We start from the raw sequence: 22,200 nt of genomic DNA on the forward strand, positions 1-22,200 counted from the left end.
GTCACCTCTCTAATGTTTTAAAGTACCTCTAAGAAGAAATTTATGTATATATTATAGTTGGTGATCACTTCGCTTTGATACACATTTAGGATTGTTATACAAATGTGGCATTTAGTAAAGTTAGCATCTGTAATACACTTTGCCGGGGAAAATTATTAGGTTCAATAGTATAGTGACGTTCATACTGCGTGTATGTAAATGACATTTTATATATACGTTTACAAATTTATTAATATAAAAGCTGAAAAGTAAGCAAATGATAAAGTGAAAAAGAGTTTAACGATAAATCCAAATTATGTTATTCTGATTAAAGGATTTAATTATCAGATCTAATATAAGTATAAAGTGAGTTCCATGGTTTAGCATCATAATATGTAGACTTTGTTCAATGCAAGGTCTTTTTTTTTGCAATTTATCTTAGATTATAGGAAAGGTTGTTCCGGAAATATCCTTCTAAATATTTAAAATCCAAAACTTCAACTACAGTATCATTGATGGCAGTTGATATTAGGTTATATTTTTATTTCGCAAATTCTAATAAAAGTCCCCAGAAACATGCATGCTGTCTTATATTCACTTATTACTACACTAGTTTCTTTCTCACCAACCCTCCATTCATGTAAAATATTGACTCAGATCACATTCTATGGAATATACATTATTAACTGCTAAGGAAATTGTCGTATGATGTTCAAGCATATTAGTATCTAAAGTACTCGTAAATTTGACGCACACATATATTCGATATATTTAATAGCGTGAGAGTCGTTACCACTCTATTGTATATGAAACATACTAATGCCAACTGCTAATAGTGAATTGATAAAGTGGTAAAAATGGTTTTAAAGTGACAATATATACGCGAAATTCGAATCACTTTATGACGAAATATAAAGAAAACAAAACTATGATCGTCACAAGCCAATATATATATATATATATATATATATATATATATATATATATATATATATATATATATATATATATATATATATATATATATATATATATATATATATATAGTCTAAATGTTTTCCTATTCGTTAAAATTTCTGAGTATGTTAGTAAGATGGAGAAAGAGACAGATTGATCGTGCTATCATCTAAAAATAACTTATGCCATTTTCAAAATAATCTAGTTTATTTAAAAAAGTACACTAGATTATGCTTGAAACAGAATGCCTTTTGTTGTATGCCTGGAAAATCTTCTTTGAAAGGTTCCAAGTTTCATGCCGATCCAAATTATGAAAGATGGTATTCCTGCAAAGATTGAAACTCATGTATTAGACATCATGGTATAAGATATAAAGCTTGGTCTATTTTCATACATACCGTTATAATTTCGACATTTAGACTAATTTATTGAGACGAGATGTTGCAGTTGTATACAAGGCGAATGTGGATTAATATAAGAACAAGTTCTTATTTACCTTCATTGATATTGTGGATGTCATAGCTCCAAATATGTATTATATGTATCTTATTTACGCTTGCAATTTAATGGAAGTCAGACGATAAAGGACACGGAATATTGGTATTATCTCAACTAGAATCTTGTATATGTTTGATATAGAAATGCCTTTAGATGAAAAAAAATAATGAATTCATTGACTCGTGTCAATTCCTTCCACAGACCGCAATGTCAAAGGCAAAGGTAATGAAACAAAGAAATCACTGTTTTCAAACTTCTTTCGCTTTGAAACAAAAACACAAAATATGACAAGTTCTGATGTTCTCTCTAAAACTGTTTACAAGAAATTATGATCATATTCATAGGGAATGCTGCATGCTTTATATATACAAATCATGCTTACCCTCAGTTTGAATGCCTGCTTCTATTTTCCGAGATGAGATCCTTGCATAAATATTATGAGGATAATAATCAGGAAGATAACTGCAAGGAGAAAGAGGTAGCGATGATGAAGTGAATACAGGGGGTTTGAAAGGTTTCTAAGTATTACAGAACTAAAATTATTTCGGAACTTTTTCGCAAATTATTCCAAATATCTAATTTCCTCTGATGTCTAATCAAAATGGTTTTACGATATTACATTTCTTCTCACATTATTCCAAATATTTTTCCACATTTATCTCCAAATTTGATTAAATATCGATTTTCTTGTGATGTCTATGCAAAATGGTTTAGGATATTATATTTCTGTCAGAAAACCGGGATAATAATCGTACTCAGCTATCCATATACCAACGTTTTAAATTTAGATGATGTCAATCTATATTGACTCCGTGGCAAAACTGAATTTTTTTTAGTAATTGCTGTTTGATCACAAAGGTCTTTAACAAACGAAACGATGACAATTTACAAGTAATTGGAATACTAAGATTTGAGGCAAATAATAGAGAAGCTGAAACCACTAGCTTATATGATGACGATGTTGGTGGCTGAATTGCACATGTCGTTGGTGTTAGGGTAAAAACAAAATGAAGGAATTTAAGTTATTATTCCAGTTATAATCATCATTTTACAATGCAGTGTAGTATTCCTTGGAAGGAATAGAGATGATAAGACCCCATTTATGCTGACCAAAATGTTATAATCTGACAGACAACATTTTCTTCAGTGCCGTTTACCCTGAAGATTAAAACTTGATTAATGTAAAATATTAGATACTGTGATTAGCGTACCCCTTGTAATAATTAATCAAGACAAAATATCAAGTTATATCGCATTAGATCTATCTCAGTCATATGATGGTTGAAGAGCAGACACTATTTAAGCATGCTTATGAGGTATTGCCACTACCTAAGAAATAAAGTATTGCCTGAAGAAAGGTCTAATATTAGTTCGAATATTTATATAAGTGTATGAAACGAGTCTTCAGAGTCGAATGATAGTGATAAGGCACTCACATCCGAAACCGCTGTCGCCACCTCCCCCAATGAAGCCGGAGACCATGCCGACGGTAGAAAGTAATGCAAGTATGCAGAGGACTAACAACGTGTTCATGGCTAGGAAAGAAGCAAAAAATTATAAATTAGTAATGTGGCTAAAAAGTATAAAATACATTAATATAAAATAGATTGAAATTTGTTTCCATTGTATTACAAGCTGTTGTTTTATTCTGAAAATATGGTCAAATGAATACTTCTTACTCGCCTTTTCTTTAAACAGATTTGACATTGTTGAAAATTTGAATGAATACACACTACTAAAAAGCGTCAATAATCAAATGGTTTACATGTATCTCAATGTTGAAACTTCTTTTATAATTTTCTGATAATTGGTAAACACGCTATGTCAAATAAATAACGCACACATTATGTATTTTATTTATTTTACTTACCTGCCATTATCCTGGACGTGATCCTGTCTTTCCTGATTAGAACTGACCGACTTGGGACAGTATTGGCAATATTATATAGGATCTGCACACCATATGGAATTGCATACTAATGGAGTCACACCAAAATTATAGCCATTTCCTCAATACGTATCAAAGACAATCAATCAAATCTATCTCCCGCTCCGAGAATCGATGTAATCAGATATGCAATATTATAAAATTGGCTCATGTGTGTTCATTGGGCGGACATCGGAATGTTTGATAGTCTGTCAAAGAGGATTGTCAAGTGTCAACAATCCGAGAAACACCTTTGACCTATATAATAGGTTCGAACAAATTGAAATGAGCTCAAAAATTCATAAATCTACAGTTCTAAATTCATCTTTATTAGGTACACTTAAGGATATTAGATTCTACTCAAATATCATAGACAAGTTTTGAAAGACAATCGAATAAATTAATCAATTATCTATGAACAAAGGCATTGCAGTCTAAGAAGTGGTTATTTAACGAAAAGCCGGATAGCATTCTAAAACTATTAAAATGTTAGCAAAGAATTATAGCTGATGCACAATCAGCTCCAGGAAACATAGTATGTACTAAATTGCGTGGTTTAGTGTTTGTTGGTTGGATTATCTGTGTGATTGCAAAGTAGTGGTCAGCATATCTTAATTCAGGAAAGGGCTTGTTTCTTTCTTCCCTTTATAACCAAGTTGGGTGAGCGTTGCACATCAAAAGTATGAAAGTAGACGAATATAATAAAAGCATCCAAAAAGTTCGTATTTGTTGATACTATAGCAATAGAAAATAAACGTATTTATAATGAACAATTTCTCATTAACGTAACTGTATAGTTATTTAATTATTAACACACTAACACGTCTATACTTCAAGATCTGGCTATCAGTGAAGAAAATGAAAAACACAGAGAAGAAACGACAGTGAGAACAATCAAAAAAATAAAAGGCATAACTTACATCACAACTTATATTATTCGTTATTTTAAAGATCTAAATTATATGAATTATTAGTCCTGTAAAGTTGGCATAAACTACAAAATACAGGCTGAACTGGATTCTACCTGTTCTTATATTTCCATATTTAAAGGACATTATTCAGATAGTAACTGAACCCGCATTCGAACAATTTGTATTTACTCCAAATGTCATAACTATTGGAAGATGGATCACAGTAAAAGATTTTATTCTTTCAGAACAAAATATGATATTTGGATTGTCTAGACATTGTCCGACATAAGTTAAAGTTTGGATGTGGATATTGGCCTCACCATATTTCACTGATATTGGTAGGTTCAATGACTATATTTCGTTGTACGATGTATTTGAATTCATATTGCAAGACTGATAAGTCTCTGAAATTGTATGAAAATGAATGGTTATATTTGGAGATGATTTTAAAGGATTCGAAAACATTGGAATAAAATAGTCTGTCTTGGTGTTAAAAACTTGTTTTACCGACGGTCATATTTTAGTTTCTGGAAAATGGCTCTCTCAATCTTCATATCTCTTCTCTCTTTCTCGTAAGTGATTACGGACAGCTTTTTCCCCACATCAATGTTTTAAAGACCAAAACTTCATTTTTTGTGATTTTGTGAAACACTGACCTTTATGATTCTTCACATTATATATTAGATACATAAAAAGATATATCATTCGAACATGACCCAAACATAAAATATCTTAGATGTATATAAACCCACCGTCTCTTTAAAGTGACAGCAAAGCGATATTATTATTGTAAAAAAGAAAGTGTCAGATATAGATATAGACAGTGCTATATTGGATGAAGTTTGATATGTTAGTTTAATTGATGAATACTCTGAACGAAACATTTGGCAATTTCAAACTCGATCAATATTCAGAAATAGTATATATTATAATTTTTGTATTTGTACACAATAGCAAACTCAGAATAACAGGCCTCTCATTTAAAGACTCCTAACAGATTGATCCAATTAAAAGCTGCCTCATAATGGAAATCCTCGTATTTATGAACAAAATAAAACAAACCATTAGCACACATGACGGAAATTTTAATTTTCTTATATTTTCATTCATCAATTATTTGGTACAACATTTTGACCACAAATGCTTAAAAAACAGAGTAGTTGTTTAAAGCGAATTTTTATTAATATTAGAACAATAAACTGCACCCACATCAATATCATTCTGATCACAACAAATGCGTATATAATATGCATCTGCTTTACTGAACCTGCAGAAACATTTGTTTAAAAAGGAAGTATATGTAATGGTGGATAAACTAGATACCCGCATTGCCTGAAACGCATAATTTCAACGTATCCAGATATGAACTTAAATCCATAAGTTAATATTTCATTAGTTTATCACACAGACTCACCTTTTGTGGAAAAAAAAAAATTAAATTATTAGATCATTTCCATTGCTTCCAAGCAACGCTATGTAAAATACACGGAAACTGAAACATAGAAATCATTGGTAAAGTTATATTCAGAGCTGTTAATGATGGGAAGATTAGTCCAGGAAAAGCAATGACGTGGATCATGAAGCTTCTCTGCTATCGAGTGATAAACCGAAGAAAAATTAGAAATAAATCATTAGCAGAGAATAGTATCACAGATTATGGATCTAGTTAGACCCGACGCCCAAGCACAAGAAACGTCCTTATGACAAGATATAACGAGCCAGTTCAAGCCAAATGATAAGAGTGGGAGAGGAATGAAAGATACCAAGAATATCAAAATTGATCGTGCAGTCTATGCATATGCATGTACTAATTACAAAACAGCAGTTTTTAAGAAACATTAAATAAAATCATCACAAAAAAGTAATTTAATCTGCATGAGAGCTAGAGTTCGATGGAGAGGGTCCTGGCGATAGATAGGGAGAAATATATAACAGGAAGAGTTAAAATAAAAAATTCATGCATATTAGAAACTCGCTTGCCCTGCATGGGATAACTAAAGGATGTAGAATTCGGAAGCACAAAGCATATGAAACAATCTCAGTATCGTAAATTCAAATAGAAAACTAATTCCTCACAGGTATACACGCAGGTTAACAATAAGCAATGTAACCACGTATGACACCGTCAGATTAGTGTAAGGAGAACAAATGAAGTTGGAGGGGACATCGCCAAAATTGACATCAGTACTGAACATCATGTAGCGAAATTTGTAGAAACAGCGAACAGAGAAGTCGAAGTCATTTGCAAATATTTGTCTAGATAGAAGACGGTTGAAATCCGTGAACTAGGAAATTTCGCAAAACAGATTAATTTGGATCAAGACGGAAGACGATCTTTAAAACTGTTGCTGTAAGAAGCGCATCAATAAGGATGGTACTTTATAGCATAAACGGTAAGCAGATGGCAAGAACGCGCTTGATAGCCAACCATAGTTAGCATAAAATTAAAATAACTTTGCCTGTTTTTATAGAATAACGAATAGAAATCATGTCTTAAGTGAAAACTTAAATATTTTCACCCATTATATGTTACACTTTTAAATATAAACATATCTCCTCGCCTTTGATCGAACTTAGATACAAAATATTATTTCATGGCAATCATTTACAGAACTTTATAAAACAAACTAATAGAAAACCGCACAATCTAATCGATAAGTTTTCGCATATTCTTAATCGGATCCATTTTGTACAGAATATGTGATACAACATATGTGAGTGCATTGGGGTTCTAATATATGAATCGTACTTGATCCAGTCCTGGTAAACATGTTACAAGTTTACAGTATTTATGGTCTTGGGTTTGTTTCTTTTTTTGTGGTTTGTGGGTTGGATTATCTTTTTCTGCACATATTATACAGTGACGAGGTCTCCTTACAGATATGTCAACATATTCACAGTTTTTGTAGTAAGGTTCTTTCGATTTGTCAGTGGAGCACATCCACGTTATACTTGCATTGGTACACAATATTTGTATATTCTACGACTTGATAACGGACTAGTTCCGCCGCCTATGATGAAAATGACATAAACGGAATCAACGGATGTTTCCCATTTGGCATGCTTCAGTACTTTTGTTTGGGTCATATCTATGGAAACACATTTGAGCGTAGTTCAAATCTTTATCAAGAAAAAATGTTTTCTTGATAAACAGTAACACAGAAAGAGAGAAAACTTCTGGAGATATCAAATGACTGCACGTATGCTAATTATTCTATGTTTCAAAACTGTATTCACAGATCGAGCAAACGTTTTACTATCTTGCATGCTTTCTATAAATCCTGCATAAATCGTTATTGACCAGACAAGCGGTTTACAAGTTATTGACATAAGAAACGTATTACTAAAATTAAGTGTCATTATTATTTTTTGTATTATTATTATTATTATTATTATTATTATTATTATTATTATCAAGTAGAACATAAAATTGATTGATCTATATGTCATCTGAATACTCTTCTGTTCACTCTGAGAAAGATATCTATAATACATACACTTGTAGAAAAACAGTTAATTACAAACCAATTATACTGACTGTAAAATGATTGCAATTCCCAAGAGAGCTCTGTCAGGAAGACGTCTACTTTATCGATTGTACCCTGACTAATCAAAGCCTGTAAGGGAAATACCTTACAGCGGGTTCTGCCCAATCAAACCAAGTATTGATTATATCTTTAAAAATATACACACCAGTAACCAAACGAGTAATGAATCAAATGTTGCTTTATGATAGTATTATCGATCTACTCAAATCTGTGATTAGGAATCACATAGTGAACGTATGGCGGCCTATACATGACGTAAGGGAGGTAAATCACGCTGGAGCAAATTTTCATAGCTATTTCAGACCCCTTGGTTAAGTATCGTAAGTAGCAGATGTGGATCAGGTAATGACATAGGGAATTGTATATGCATGGCTAATTGGCATTTCCTATTTTGGTTTAGATAACGCGTTTGCTTAAAAAATGCATAGTCATTTGAAATAAATTGTATAATCTATACATCTGCCCATTGTATTCTCCCTTGATTACAAGGGCAAATTATAACAGAAAGCTGTAAGGGATTATGGGGTAAGATAACTGATATATATAGAACATATACAAAGGGAGTTTCTCTACATATAAACTCAAGAATCTTATTGATAGGATGTTAATGGCATCAACTGCTTGAAACTTAAATAATGCTATGAATTAATTACTGGCGTTGACAATGATGCAGCAAACTACAGTAAAAACAGTAAACAGAAAGCAATATATTGGTGAGATATGTCCAGGAAAACTTTATAAAGATCAGTCTGTCTTCAACATATATTGCAATGTCGCTGAAATGCAATTCACAACATAATCAGTAAAACTATAATATATTCAATTCAACTATGTATACATCTTCTACTAAAAGGAAGCAAACAGTGCGAATTATAACCAACACATGGTTACGTTGGTATGACTCTCGTCAAATTCTCAACGACAATTAGAACATAAAACATGGTTTTTATTGGCATGATTCTCTTCAAATATTCAATACAATTTAGAACCCTAACATGACTTTTTATTGCACGATTCTTTTAAAATACTCATCATTTGTGACGCATTGTAATGATTCCTTGCACTTCTACAAAACGAAGTATTGACTCCAGTAATAGAATATACAGAAAAGCTGCATAATATTTTTTTCTAAAGTATTATTATTATTATTGTCGTTTTTCTTGTTATTATTCTTATTATCTCAGAAGTAAATTGCTCTTATATCGTTCAGATAAATGATCATTAGTAAAGGCCCTACATTACTCCAATTCGTCTCTGTTCGACAGAAATAACCGTATTAATTAGTTTTACAATCCTTTGATGTCAATCCAGGTAAATTGCAAGATGACCCTTATCCTAATATTCTAATCAGATTAATAGACCAAGCTATTCTTGCGTTTCGTCCGTTCTTTATTTTTTTGTTCTTGAATGAAAGTCATTGTCAGTGTATCACTATGTTCATTTTGCATCACGCGTAAGTTCATATTCGTTTCCAAGAATGCATGCACAAAATCGATTCTGATGAACAGAATAGAGAACAAAACTTCAACTTTCTTCAAAATAAAAATTGCACTCAGTCCATGCATATATAGTAAATGCGCCAAATAAACTCAACATCATTTCGTATGAGGTATCATCATTGAGCAACATGAGCAAGAGGTAGAAAGAAAGAAAGCACACAAACGGACAAAAACAAAAGAAGTGACACATAGGGAGACAGAGACAAAATATGGATTATCTAAGCCTATCTTGTGCGAGCACAGACAAGTGGACATAAATGGCATGCTACCTGGTTCAGTCCGCTTATTTACATGATAAGGGTGTGACTTTAAAGTTTGCGTATTAAGCCTCAGCCCTAAAGGTCTTCGGACATGCATGATATAAACATTCCATGTCATGTGAGTTAATAAAGAAAAGCCACTGTCAAAAATGGCAATGCATATTCTTTTGATACTTATATATACTGCTGTGTTTTATAGATGTGATTGTGTGTGATGTAGTCCGCAATGAACTCTGCCGCGGGGCACGCGCGGTGAACAGCCGTGTTAAAATAGGCCAGGTTACGAGTTCACCTACTAGCTGTAGCTATAGTTGAACTTTTACCCAAAACAACTGCGGTTCACCACGGTATTGCTTAGGGACAAACATAACAAATTCGTCGTTAACTCAATATGATGCTTATACATAACCATATTTTAAATTATATCAACTAAACTGACAAACTCTAATCGATATCTACACAATTGTACGTAGATATGCACTATTCGCAAGATTTAATAGTTACAGCAATATAAAGACTTGTTTTGCAGTCCTTACGTAACCTATTTTGGAAGGTAAATGCTTTATCAACTCTGAAGATAATTGTTTAGCCGTCGGTCTAATAAATCATTTTTTGTAGGTAGTAACAACCGCTCAATGACTTATTTTGCATCCAATTGTTCCGTGTTTTCATTCCAGGCTACATGAAATTATAGTGTCCATTTTGCAAAATGTTATAGACTTTTATTATCCACTTGTTTCTTTTCATTTGTGCAAAAATTCATATATTTCGCAATTCTTCTATTTCCTTATCCTTTCTCACATTTATTATTGTTTGTTCTTTTTCATTTCTTCATTGATCACGTCTACTCTCTAAATTAGTTATCAATAATGATTGTACATTGACTTTAATTATAGAACTGACTGATGACATCGAAAACTAAATAAAATAGATTTTCAACAGTAATGTGTTTTTATAAATTCCCTTTCAAGAAGGAATTGGCTCCGCAACTGGTTCTCATAGCGCAAATAAGGCCTATGTCTATGGCAAGGTTATTGCATTGCATTCATATTTGGCAACGTCTTAAATAGTACAGTTACATGACAATGACTAGTAAGTATCTGAGCAACTTTGAAAAACTGTTTGTAATTCCCATTGTAAAGGTGAGATGATGAGTATGTTAAACATTACTAATTATCGCAATAATACGTACCAGTGTTTTAAAACTGATTCAAACAATATTCGTCTACAATAAACTGGTTAATTTTTCTAATTACATATATATCGTAATCCCATTGCAAGACGGGTATAGAAATTGCTTTGATAGTTTGTAGGATACTTCATTCAATACGGTTTATTGCTCCGGGTTATATCACAAGTTTATTAGTGATGTAAAGCTACGAAAGATCTGCAGCCTGCTGAAAGACTTGTTCAAGGAGACTAAATATTTTTCTATTGTGTGTGGTATAGAAAAAAGGCCACACCTTATATGTGTGGTTCCTGTTGTTCGTTTGCTTTGCGTCTCATTGGTCATTTTAGCAGACGACTCATCACTGAATAGATTAGTTCCCATCACTCAATGCAACATTTGCTTCATAAAGATGTGAACTACGCTCAAAGGTGTTTCCATAGATATGACCCAAACAAAAGTACTGACGTGCTCGCATAAAATCAAACGGTGCTATATAAGAAGCAAGCTAAATGGGAAACATACGTTAATTCCTTGTATGTCATTTTCATCATAGGCGGCCGAACGGGTCTGTTATCAAGTCGTAGAATTTATAAATATCGTGTACCAATGCAGGCATAACGTGGATGTGCTCCACTGGCAAATCTAAAGTACTTACTACAAAATTTGTGGATATGTTGGCATATCTGTAAGGAGGTCTCATTACTGTATAACATGTGCAGAAAAACATACAATAACCCACACACCACCAAAACCCAAACAGACAAACAAAACCAAGAACATAAATACTGTAAACTTGTAACATTTTTACCAGCACTGTATCAACTACGACACAGATAATTGTAGAACTCCATTGCACTGACATATATTGTATCACATACCCTGTGCAAAGTGGATCCGATTGAGAGTAGGTGGAACCTTATCCATGTTTGTGTCAACTAATTGAATTAGTTCATTTATTAATAATACATTAATAATAAGTACGCTGTTAATAATTTCATTACACAAGGTTTTGGATTTTGTTTCTGCACCATTACACATGCTTCTTTTTAAACAAATGTTTCTGCTGATTTAGTAAAGCAGATGCACATAATATACGGAGATGTAGCGATAAGAATGATATGTATGTGGGTTCAATGTATAGTTCTAATATTAATACAAATTCCTTTTAAACATATACAGTGTTTTCTAAGAATATGTTGCCTGAAAATATAAGAAAATTAAAATTTATATCATGTGTCCTAAACTAATTTGTTTTAGTTTCTTTAGGAATACGAGGCTTTATATTATGGCTCAGATTTCAATAGAATCAATCTCGAAGGAGTTTTTAAGCCTAAAGGAGAGGCCGATAATTCTGCCTGTGTTCGTGTGTACAAAAAAAAATAAAATAAATTATAATCTATACTACGTGTGGAAATTGTTCGAGTTTAAAATTGCCAAATGTTTCGTTCCGATTGTTAATCAATTAAACTAATATATAAAACATCCTCCTTCATATCACTATCTATATCTATCTCTGACACTTTCTTTTCCACAACAATAATATGTTTTGCTGTCACTTTAAAGAGACGGTGGGTATCTATCTATATATCTAAGATATTTTATGTATGGTTCATGTTCGTTTGATATATATTTATATGTTGCTAATATGTAATGTGAACAATCATCAACGTTATTGTGTCTCAAAATCATAAAAATGATATTTTGATCTTTAAAACATTGATGTGGGGAAATAGCTCTCTGTAATCATTTGCGAGAAAGAGAGAAGAGATATGAAGATTGAGAGAGACATTTGCCAGAAACAAAATAAGAGCGTCGGTAAAACACGTTTTCAACAGCAAGACAGTCTATTTATTGCAAAGTTTTTGAATCCTTTAAAATCATCTCCAAATATAACCATTAATTTCAAACAATTTCAGAGACTTATCAGTCTTGCAAGATGAATTCAAATATATCGTACAACTAAATTCGGTCATTGAATCTACTAACAATGTGGAGGCAATCCAAACATCATATTTTGTTCTGAAATAATAAAATAGTAAAGCCTGATCCATCTTCCAATATTTATCCATCTTCCAACATTCATTATATTTGGAGTAAATACAAATTGTTCGAATGCGGGTTCAGTTACTATCTAGATATTCTCCGTTAAGTGTTCAAATATTGGAAGCGGTAGAATCTAATTTAGATTGCATTTTGTAGTGTTAAATATATAAGTGCACACTCTACTAGACTATAAAGTCTATTTATATAAAAACAAGTGCAGGAACGTCATATCTTTAACAAGAAAAGTATACGTTGTGACAGAAGTTATCCCTTTTACTTTTTCAGATTGTTCTCTCTGTCGTTTCTTCTCTATGTTTATCATTCTCTTCACTGATAGCCAGCACTTAAAGTTTAGACGTGTCAGTGTGTTAATAATTAAATAACTGTAAAATTATCATAATGAGTAATTGTTCATTATAAATTTTTATTTTGAAATGCTACAGTATCAACATACAGAACTGTTCGGATGATTTTATTATATTCGTCTACTTTCATACTTTTGATGTGCAACGTTCACCCAACTGTATTGAAAAGGCAATAAAGAAACAATCTAATCATCTAAATTAATATGTGCCGATCACTACTTTGTAATCACACACACAATCGAACAAACATACATTAAATCACACATTCTAGTTCACAGTTAATTTTCTGGACCTGATTTTGCATCAGCTATAATTCTTTGCTAACATTTTATTAGTTTTGGAATGCTTTCTGGCTTGTCATTAGAGAACCACTTGTAAGACTGCAATGCCTTTGCTCATGGACAATTGCTTATTTCATTAGATTGTCTTTCAAAACTATGATATACAATCCCCTTGAGTGTACCTAATAAAGGACAATTCAGAACTGCAAATTTATGAATTTTTGAGCTCATTTCATTTCAATTTGTTCGAATCTATAAAGGAGGTCAACGGTGTTTTTGGGAACTTTGAGACTGGACACTCCTCTTTGATAGACCATTACCCATTCCAATTTCCGCCTAATGAATATACATGAGCAAATTGTATAATATTGCATATCTGATTGCTTCGATTCTCCGAGAGGGATACTGATGTGTTTGGTGGTCTTTGATACGTATTGCGGAAACGGCTATATGTTTGGTGTGACTCCATTATTATATAATTCCATATGGTGTGCAGTTGCTATATAATGTTAAGTCAGCAATACTTTCCCAACTCGGTCAGTTCTAATCAGGAACGATAAGATCACGTCTAGGATAATGGCAGGTAAATAAAACACATGTATAATACTGAATGTGCGCGTTATTTATTTGACATATTAGCGTGCTTGCCAATTATCAGAAAATTATATGAGAAGTTTTAACATTGACATATATGTAATCCATATGATCAATAACGCTTTTTCGTAGCGCATATTCATTCAAATTCTTAGCAATGTCATATGGGTTTAAAGCATCAGCGAGTCAGAAGTATTCATTTAACAATATTTTCCGATGAATCGGACAGCCTGCAATGTCATGGAAACATATTATATCTTCTTTATATTAATATTGATTAGAATTTTTAGCCACGTTATTTATTTATAATTTTTTGTTCTTTCCTAGCCATGAACACGTTGTTAGTCCTCTGCGTACTTGCATTACTTTCTACCTTCGGCATGGTCTCCGGCTTCATTGGGGGAGGTGGTCAGAGCGGTTTCGGAAGTGAGTGCCATAACGATATCTTTCAACTCTGCAGACAATTTTCATACACATATTAAAACGAATAATGGATATAACTTGAGACCATAATTCATTATTCAGGTAGTAGCTATGCCACATAAGAATGAGTAAATAATGTCTGCTCTTGTACTAGAGATGAAATGCGATATAACTTGATATTTTGTCTTGATTCATTGTTACAAGAGTATCCTATTCACAGTATGGAATATTTTACTTTAATAAAGTTTTAATCTTGAGAGTAAACGGCACTGAATAAAAATGTTGTCTGTCAGATTATAACATTTTTGTCAGCATAAATGGGTGTCTTATTTTCTCGGCTTCTTTAACGGAATACTACATTGCATTGATGAATATAATTGGAATCATAATTTAATTACATCAATTTGTTATAAACGACATGTGAAATTCATTTACCAATATCATCATCATATAAAATAATGGTTTTTCTCATTTCGTTCAAATCTTAGTATTCCAATTACTTTTAAAATGTCATCGGTTAGTTTGTTAAAGATCTTTGTCTTCAAACAGCAATGACTAACAAGATTTAGTTTAGCCACCGAGTCAGCATAGATTGACATCATCTAAATTTAAAACGTTGGTATAAGGATTACTGAATACGATTATTATCCCTTTTTCTGGCAGAAATATATTTTGGTAAAACCATTTTGCATAGACATCACAAGAAAATCGATATTTAATAACATTTGGAGATACATGTGGAAAATTATTTCGAATAATTTGTGAAACAATTCTGAAATAATTTGTGTTCTTAATATTTTGACACCTTTCACACTCTTTTTATTTCACTTCTATATCGATGCTTCATTCTCCTTGCAGTTATCTTCCTGATTATTATCCTCATAATATTTATGCAAGGATCTCATCTTGGAAAATAGAAAGCAGACATGGAAACCGAGGGTAAGCATGATTTGTATATGTAACACATGTAGTATTCTCTGTGAATATGACCACAATGTCACGTAAACAGTTTTAGACAAAACATCAGAACTTGACATGTTTTTTTTTTTCACAACGACCGAAGTTTGAAAACAGTGATAACTTTGTTTCATTACCTTTGCTTTTGACATTAGGGTCTTTAGAAGCAACTGACTCGACTCAATGAATTCATTAATGTCTGCATATAAAGGCATTTCGATATCAAACATATGCAATAGCTTAGCTGAACATGTTGTATTTAGGTTATCTTAAGAGTTATTGTGATAATAAAAATATTCCGTATCCTTTGTCGTCTGACTTCCATTAAATTGTAAGCGTACATAAGATACATAGAATACATTTTTGGTACTATGACATCCACAATATCAATGAAGGTAAATAAGAACTTGTTCTTATATTAATCCACTTTCGCCTTGTATACAACTGCAACATCTCGTCTCAATAAATTAGTCTAAATGTCGAAATTGTAACGGTATGTATGAAAACAGAAAATGGTTTATATCTTATATCATGATGGCTAATAAACGAGATTCAATCTTTGCAGGAATACCATGTTTTATAATTTGGATCGGAATGAAAATTGGAACCTTTCGAACAAGATCTTCCAGGCTTACAACAATGGCAGACTGTTTCAAGTATATTCGAATGTAATTTGTTTAATAAATAAGATTATTTTGAAAATGGCATATGTTATATTTAGAAGATTGCACGATGAATCTGCCCCTTTGTCCCTTTTCCTTTCATCCTGAGAAATTTTATCTAGTAGGTAAACATTATTCAGACAAGAAAATGTACATTTATCTGTTATATATATATATATATATATATATATATATATATATATATATATATATATATATATATATATATATATATATATATATATATATATATATATATATATATATATATATATATATATATATATATATATATATATATATATATATATATATATATATATATATATATTTGTTATATCTACATACCTCTGTAGGTACCTATGGACAAAACATTTGCTGTATAGTCTATGTTTGGCTTCTGATGATCTTAATTTTCTTTTCTTTATATTTCGTCTTGATTGGTGAAAGAGAATCTAGGGTAGTACTAAGTGAATATAAGACAACATGCATGTTTCTGGGTACATTTAATGGAATTTGCAAAATAAAAATATAACCGTATATCAATTGACATTAATTATACGGTATATGAAGTTCAGGTTTTTAAATATTATTAGTAGTAATGTATTAGTCGTAGTAGTAGTCAAATGGAAAAATTCTCACACTGAAAATGGCACAGAAAAGAAAACACAACGTAAGTAAACTTTGGAAAATATACTTATTTCATTTTAAAGAATGTTTCAATATCAATCCAAAGAATTATAAAGCTCTTCACAAGTACAATAGCATAGAGTTTAAAACACGAATATCTGTATTACATCTGCTGATGACAGAGTAGTATTGGATGAGCTGTTGTGCCAAGATTCTGGATTTATCACAATGATATAATCCAGAATGTCCTTGAATAAATTTACAATAATAACAAACTGGCAAGTTAGTCCATAATGTCAGTAAGCACTAAGCGATTCTAACGAAAAATTTTAAATACATCATTTATTCCCTATTTAGGTTAGGAAAATTCAGAGCTGACCATAAATTTGAAATGAATGAGTTCTGTTTATCAGAACCTTATACAAAAATCTAAGTGGCATTAAAATGACGAAGAGGAGGGTTACAAGTTCGATTCCAGAATATCGAAATTCAAACATCTGTCAGCAAACTCTTTACAAACTTACAAATAATGCAAAAAGCCAGATATGCCTTCTAGAACCTACTACTGTCAAAATGACATTTCAACATGTTTACAGAACCTTGACGACGATTCTAGAATAATCTATCCAAATGGATTGAGACATCTTTTGTTTCAGTTTAATAATGTTATAAATTTCTCATTGATAACTGAAGTCGCAATTGTTTACAAGTTTGTTAACAAGTAAGCACCTAAGAAAATAAACAACGCATAACACAAGTTCCGTTGACATAATTCAATATTGCTGTCAGTAACATTTTTGATCTAACGGAATATATTTTGCAGCATTTACAGGATATCCTGATTATTTTGAATGTTGATACCAAAGATTTGCAGCAGAAATCAGAGAATTCTCTGAACAGTCAATGTAACCATGAGTATCATCAATGTATTTACTCAGAAACATTTCATATTACGTTCTCTTATTCCCCTAATACATTATTATTTTTATCATATGTACCTACAAAGACATATACAGCATATACAGAAGAGCATTATATGGGTAGCCTATATATTGTTTTCAGTCCACTATTTAGATATCAGCCTAATAAGAGCCTTTTCCATTATGAATAGCACATCATTTGATCTTTTATTATAGTGCTTTATTCAGTTTATCATCTATTCTCTAACAATGAAACAAAATTGACAATGTTATCAATAAATCATCAAGCTAATTTGTAAAATAATTTTTAGCATCGTTTAAAAGATATAATCCAGTTTCTTTTTTTAAAGCTCTCCAATGTGTCGTCCTTTTATAATCCCTGTCAGAATGATATATGTACCTGGTAATTACAAAAGCAATTCGTTATAGGCGAGAATTGTGTCTTCAATATGAAACATCTTGGTTAGGTTTACCCTGTTTTATATATATATATATATATATATATATATATATATATGTATCTATATATATATATATATATATATATATATATATATATATATATATATATATATATATATATATATATATATATATATATATATATATATATATATATATATATATACGTACGTTCATATTCGTACATTCGTATCCAAGTATGCATGCAAACGTCGGTTCTGCTGTACAAAATAGAAATCAAACTTGACCTTTTGGAACACAAAAATGACACTCATGCCATACAAAGGAAGTAAATCCGTCAAATAAACTCAATGTCATGTCGTATGTATCATCATGGAGTAACATAAATGAGAGGTAGAAAGGAAGAAAACACACAAAGAGATAAAAAGAAAAGTGACACATAGGGATACAGAGAAATAAGACGGATTTACTAAGCTTAGTATGTGCGATCACACTTTGATGGCCATATATGGCATGCGACCTAGTTCAGTCCGCTTATAAGCATCATAAGGGTGTGACTTTAAAAATTGCTTATCCAGCCTGACACCTAAGAGAGGTCGTAAATACCTGCTGATATAAACACTGTATTTCAAGGGCGTATCTAACACACATGCACTATCAAAAGTATCATTGAATATTCTCTTGATATATTTCGCTTAATATATATTAACTTATCTATGATATATGAGTACAATCTCCTTCAGTGTACCTAAAAAAGGAGAATTCAGAACTGCAGATTTATGAATTTTTGAGCTCATTTCACTTTGTTTGAATTTATATTGGAGGTCAACGGTGTTTTTCTGATGTTTGTGGCTTGACACTCCTCTTTGATAGACTATCACATATTCCAACTTCCGCCTAATGAATATACATGGGAAACTTGTATAATATTGCATATCTGATTGCGTCGATTCTCCGAGCGGGATATTGATTTGTTTGCTCCTCTTTGATACGTATTGCGGAAATGGCTATACATTTGGTGTCACTCCATTATTATATAACTCCATATGGGGTGAAGTTGCTATATATAATATTAAGTTAGCAATACTTTCCCAAGTCGGTCACGTCTAATCAGGAACGATAAGATCACGCTTTGGATAATGGCAGGTGAGTAAAACACAGATAAAATACTTAATGTGAGCGTTATTGATTTGACATATTAGCGTGTTTACCAATTATCAGAAAATTATATAAGAAGTTTTATCATTGACATAAAATTAATAACGGTTTTTATTAGCGTGTATGCATTCAAATTCTCAGCAATGACATATCTGTTTAAAGCATCAACGTTTCAGAAGTATTCAATAAACAATATTGTTTCCGATGAATCGGACAGCCTGCAATGTCATGGAAACATATTTATATCTTCTTGAGATTAATATAGTTTCGAATTTTTAGCCACGTTAGTATACTTGCATTGCTTTTTACCGTCGGCATGGTCTCCGGCTTCATTGGGGGAGGAGGTCAGAGCGGCTACAGATGTGAGTGCCTAATTGTTATCATTTAATACTGAAGACTCGTTTCATACACTTGTATTAATACCCGAACTAATAATATACGTTTCTTCAGACATAACTTTATTTCTTTGGTAGTAGCAATGCCTAATAAGCATGCGTAAATAATGTCTACTCTTCTACTGGCCCATTTTTGACAGATATCTAGTGCGATATAACTTGATATTTTGTCCAGATTCATTATGAAAAGGGGTATGGTATTCACAGTATCTATTATTTTACTGTAATAAAGTTTTAATTTTGAGGTAAACGGTACTCAATAAAAATATCTTTCAGATTATAACATTTTGGTCATCATAAATGGGTGTCTTATTATTTCTATTTCTTCAATGGAATAATACATTGCTTTGATAATTATAATTGGAATAATAATTAAAATTTCTTAAATTTGTTTTAACCCTAAAACCAACGACATGTGAAATTCAGCCACCAACATCATCATCATATCACATAGTGGTTTCAGCTTCTCTATCATTTCGTTCAAATCTTAGTGTTCTAATTACTTGTAAATTGTCATAGTGTCGTTTATTAAAGGCTTTTGTGATCAAACAGCAATTACTAACAAGAGGTCGTTTTGCCACCGAGAAAGCATAGATTGATATTATCGAAATTTAAAACGATTGTATATGGATTCCTGAATACGATTATTATCCCTTTTTCTCGAAGAAATATAATATCGTAAAACCATTTTGCATAGACATCAGAGGAAAATAGATATTTAGAATAATTTGTGAAAAATTTCCTAAATAATTTTAGTTTTGTAATATTTAGAAACCTTTCACACCCTCTGTATTCACATCATCATCGCTGCCTCTTTCTCCTTTCAGTTATCTTCCTGATTATTATCCTCATAATATTTATGCAAGGATCTCATCTTGGAGAATAGAAATCAGACGGAAACTAAGGGTAAGCATGATTTGTATATGTAACACGTGCAGCATTCTCTGTGAATATCATCATAATTTCTCGTAAACAGTTTTAGAGAGAACATCAGAACTTGATATAATTTGTTTTTGTTTCAAAACAACCGAAGTTTGAAAACAGCGATACCTTTGTTTTATTATCTTTGCTTTTGACAATGGGATCTTTGGAAGCAATTGACTGGAGTAAATGAATTCGTCATTTTTTTTTATCTAAAGGCATTTAAATATCAATCATATGCACTAGTTTAGTTTATGATGTTCTATTTAGGTCATCCTAAGAGACATTATTCCGTATCCTTTCTCGTCTGTCTCCCATTAAATTGTAAGCGTAAATCAGATACATATAATACATTTTAGGTGATATGACATCCAGAATATCAATGAAGGTAAGTAAGAACTTGTTCTTGTGTTAATCCACTTTCGTCTTTTATACAACTGCAACGTCTCGTCTAAGTAAATTAATCTAAATGTCGAAATTGTAACGGTGGATATGAAAATAGAGGTTTGTAACTTATATTATGATGGTTAATAAACGAATTTCAATCTTTGCAGGAATACCATGTTTCATAATTTGGATCGGCTTGAAAATTGGGACCTTGCGAAGAAGATCGTCCAGGCATCTAGTAAAGGCAGACTGTTTCAAGCATAATCGAATGTATTGTTTTAAATAAATTAGATTATTTTGAAAATAGCATATGTTATATTTAGATAATATCACGACGAATCTGTGCCTTTCTCCCTCATCTGAACATACTGAGAAATTTTAACGAATAGTACTTTAGATACCAATATAATTAAACATAATACGGCAATTTTCTTATCAATTGATAATGTATATTCCATAGAATGTTATCTGAGTCAATCTTTTACATGGCTGGAGGATTGGTTGGAAAAAAACAAGGGTAGGTATAAGTGAATGTAAGACAAGATGCTTCTTTCTGAGGACATTTAATAGAATTTGCGAAATAAATATATAACTGTATATCCATTGCCGTTAATGATAATGCAGTTGTAATTCTGGATTTTAAATATTTTGTTTCTGCACCATTACACATGCTTCTTTTTAAACAAATGTTTCTGCTGATTTAGTAAAGTAGATGCACATAATATACGCAGATGTTGTGATAAGAATGATATGTATGTGGGTGCAATGTATAGTTCTAATATTAATACAAATTCCTTTTAAACATATACAGTGTTTTCTAAGAATATATTGCCTGAGAATATAAGAAAATTAAAATTTATATCATGTGTCCTAAACTAATTTGTTTTAGTTTCTTTAGGAATACGAGGCTTTATATTATGGCTCAGATTTCAATAGGATCAATCTCGAAGGAGTTTTTAAACCTAAAGGAGAGGGCGATAATTCTCCCTGTGTTCGTGTGTACAAATAAAAATAAATTATAATCTATACTACGTGTGGAAATTGTTCGAGTTTAAAAATGCCAAATGTTTCGTTCCGATTGTTAATCAATTAAACTAATATATAAAACATCCTCCTTCATATCACTATCTATATCTATCTCTGACACTTTCTTTTCCACAACAATAATATGCTTTGCTGTCACTTTAAAGAGACGGTGGGTATCTATCTATATATCTAAGATATTTTATGTATGGTTCATGTTCGTTTGATATATATTTATATGTTGCTAATATGTAATGTGAACAATCAT

At 31.5% G+C, this 22,200-nt stretch overlaps 1 protein-coding gene and 1 long non-coding RNA gene across 2 annotated transcripts; one reads left to right on the top strand and one right to left on the bottom strand.

The window, feature by feature from the left end:
• Positions 1-1,158: 1,158 nt before the first annotated feature.
• Positions 1,159-5,601, bottom strand: LOC149796841 (uncharacterized). Its single transcript, XM_089960655.1, has 5 exons — positions 5,596-5,601; positions 3,305-3,354; positions 2,871-2,969; positions 1,817-1,896; positions 1,159-1,262 (listed from the first exon to the last, which is right to left on the bottom strand). Exons 1-5 carry the CDS (start codon positions 5,599-5,601, stop codon positions 1,165-1,167), a joined length of 333 nt encoding a protein of 110 aa, XP_089816781.1. The 3' UTR covers positions 1,159-1,164.
• Positions 5,602-13,985: 8,384 nt separating this feature from the next.
• Positions 13,986-15,393, top strand: LOC149796842 (uncharacterized). Its single transcript, XR_016421474.1, has 3 exons — positions 13,986-14,022; positions 14,361-14,459; positions 15,315-15,393. It is a non-coding gene; the product is annotated as an uncharacterized LOC149796842 (long non-coding RNA).
• Positions 15,394-22,200: the final 6,807 nt, after the last annotated feature.

The sequence above is a fragment of the Sinohyriopsis cumingii genome, chromosome 6, assembly GCF_028554795.1.
Source record: "Sinohyriopsis cumingii isolate HCF-2022 chromosome 6, ASM2855479v2, whole genome shotgun sequence".
Taxonomy (NCBI): Eukaryota; Metazoa; Mollusca; class Bivalvia; order Unionida; family Unionidae; genus Sinohyriopsis; species Sinohyriopsis cumingii.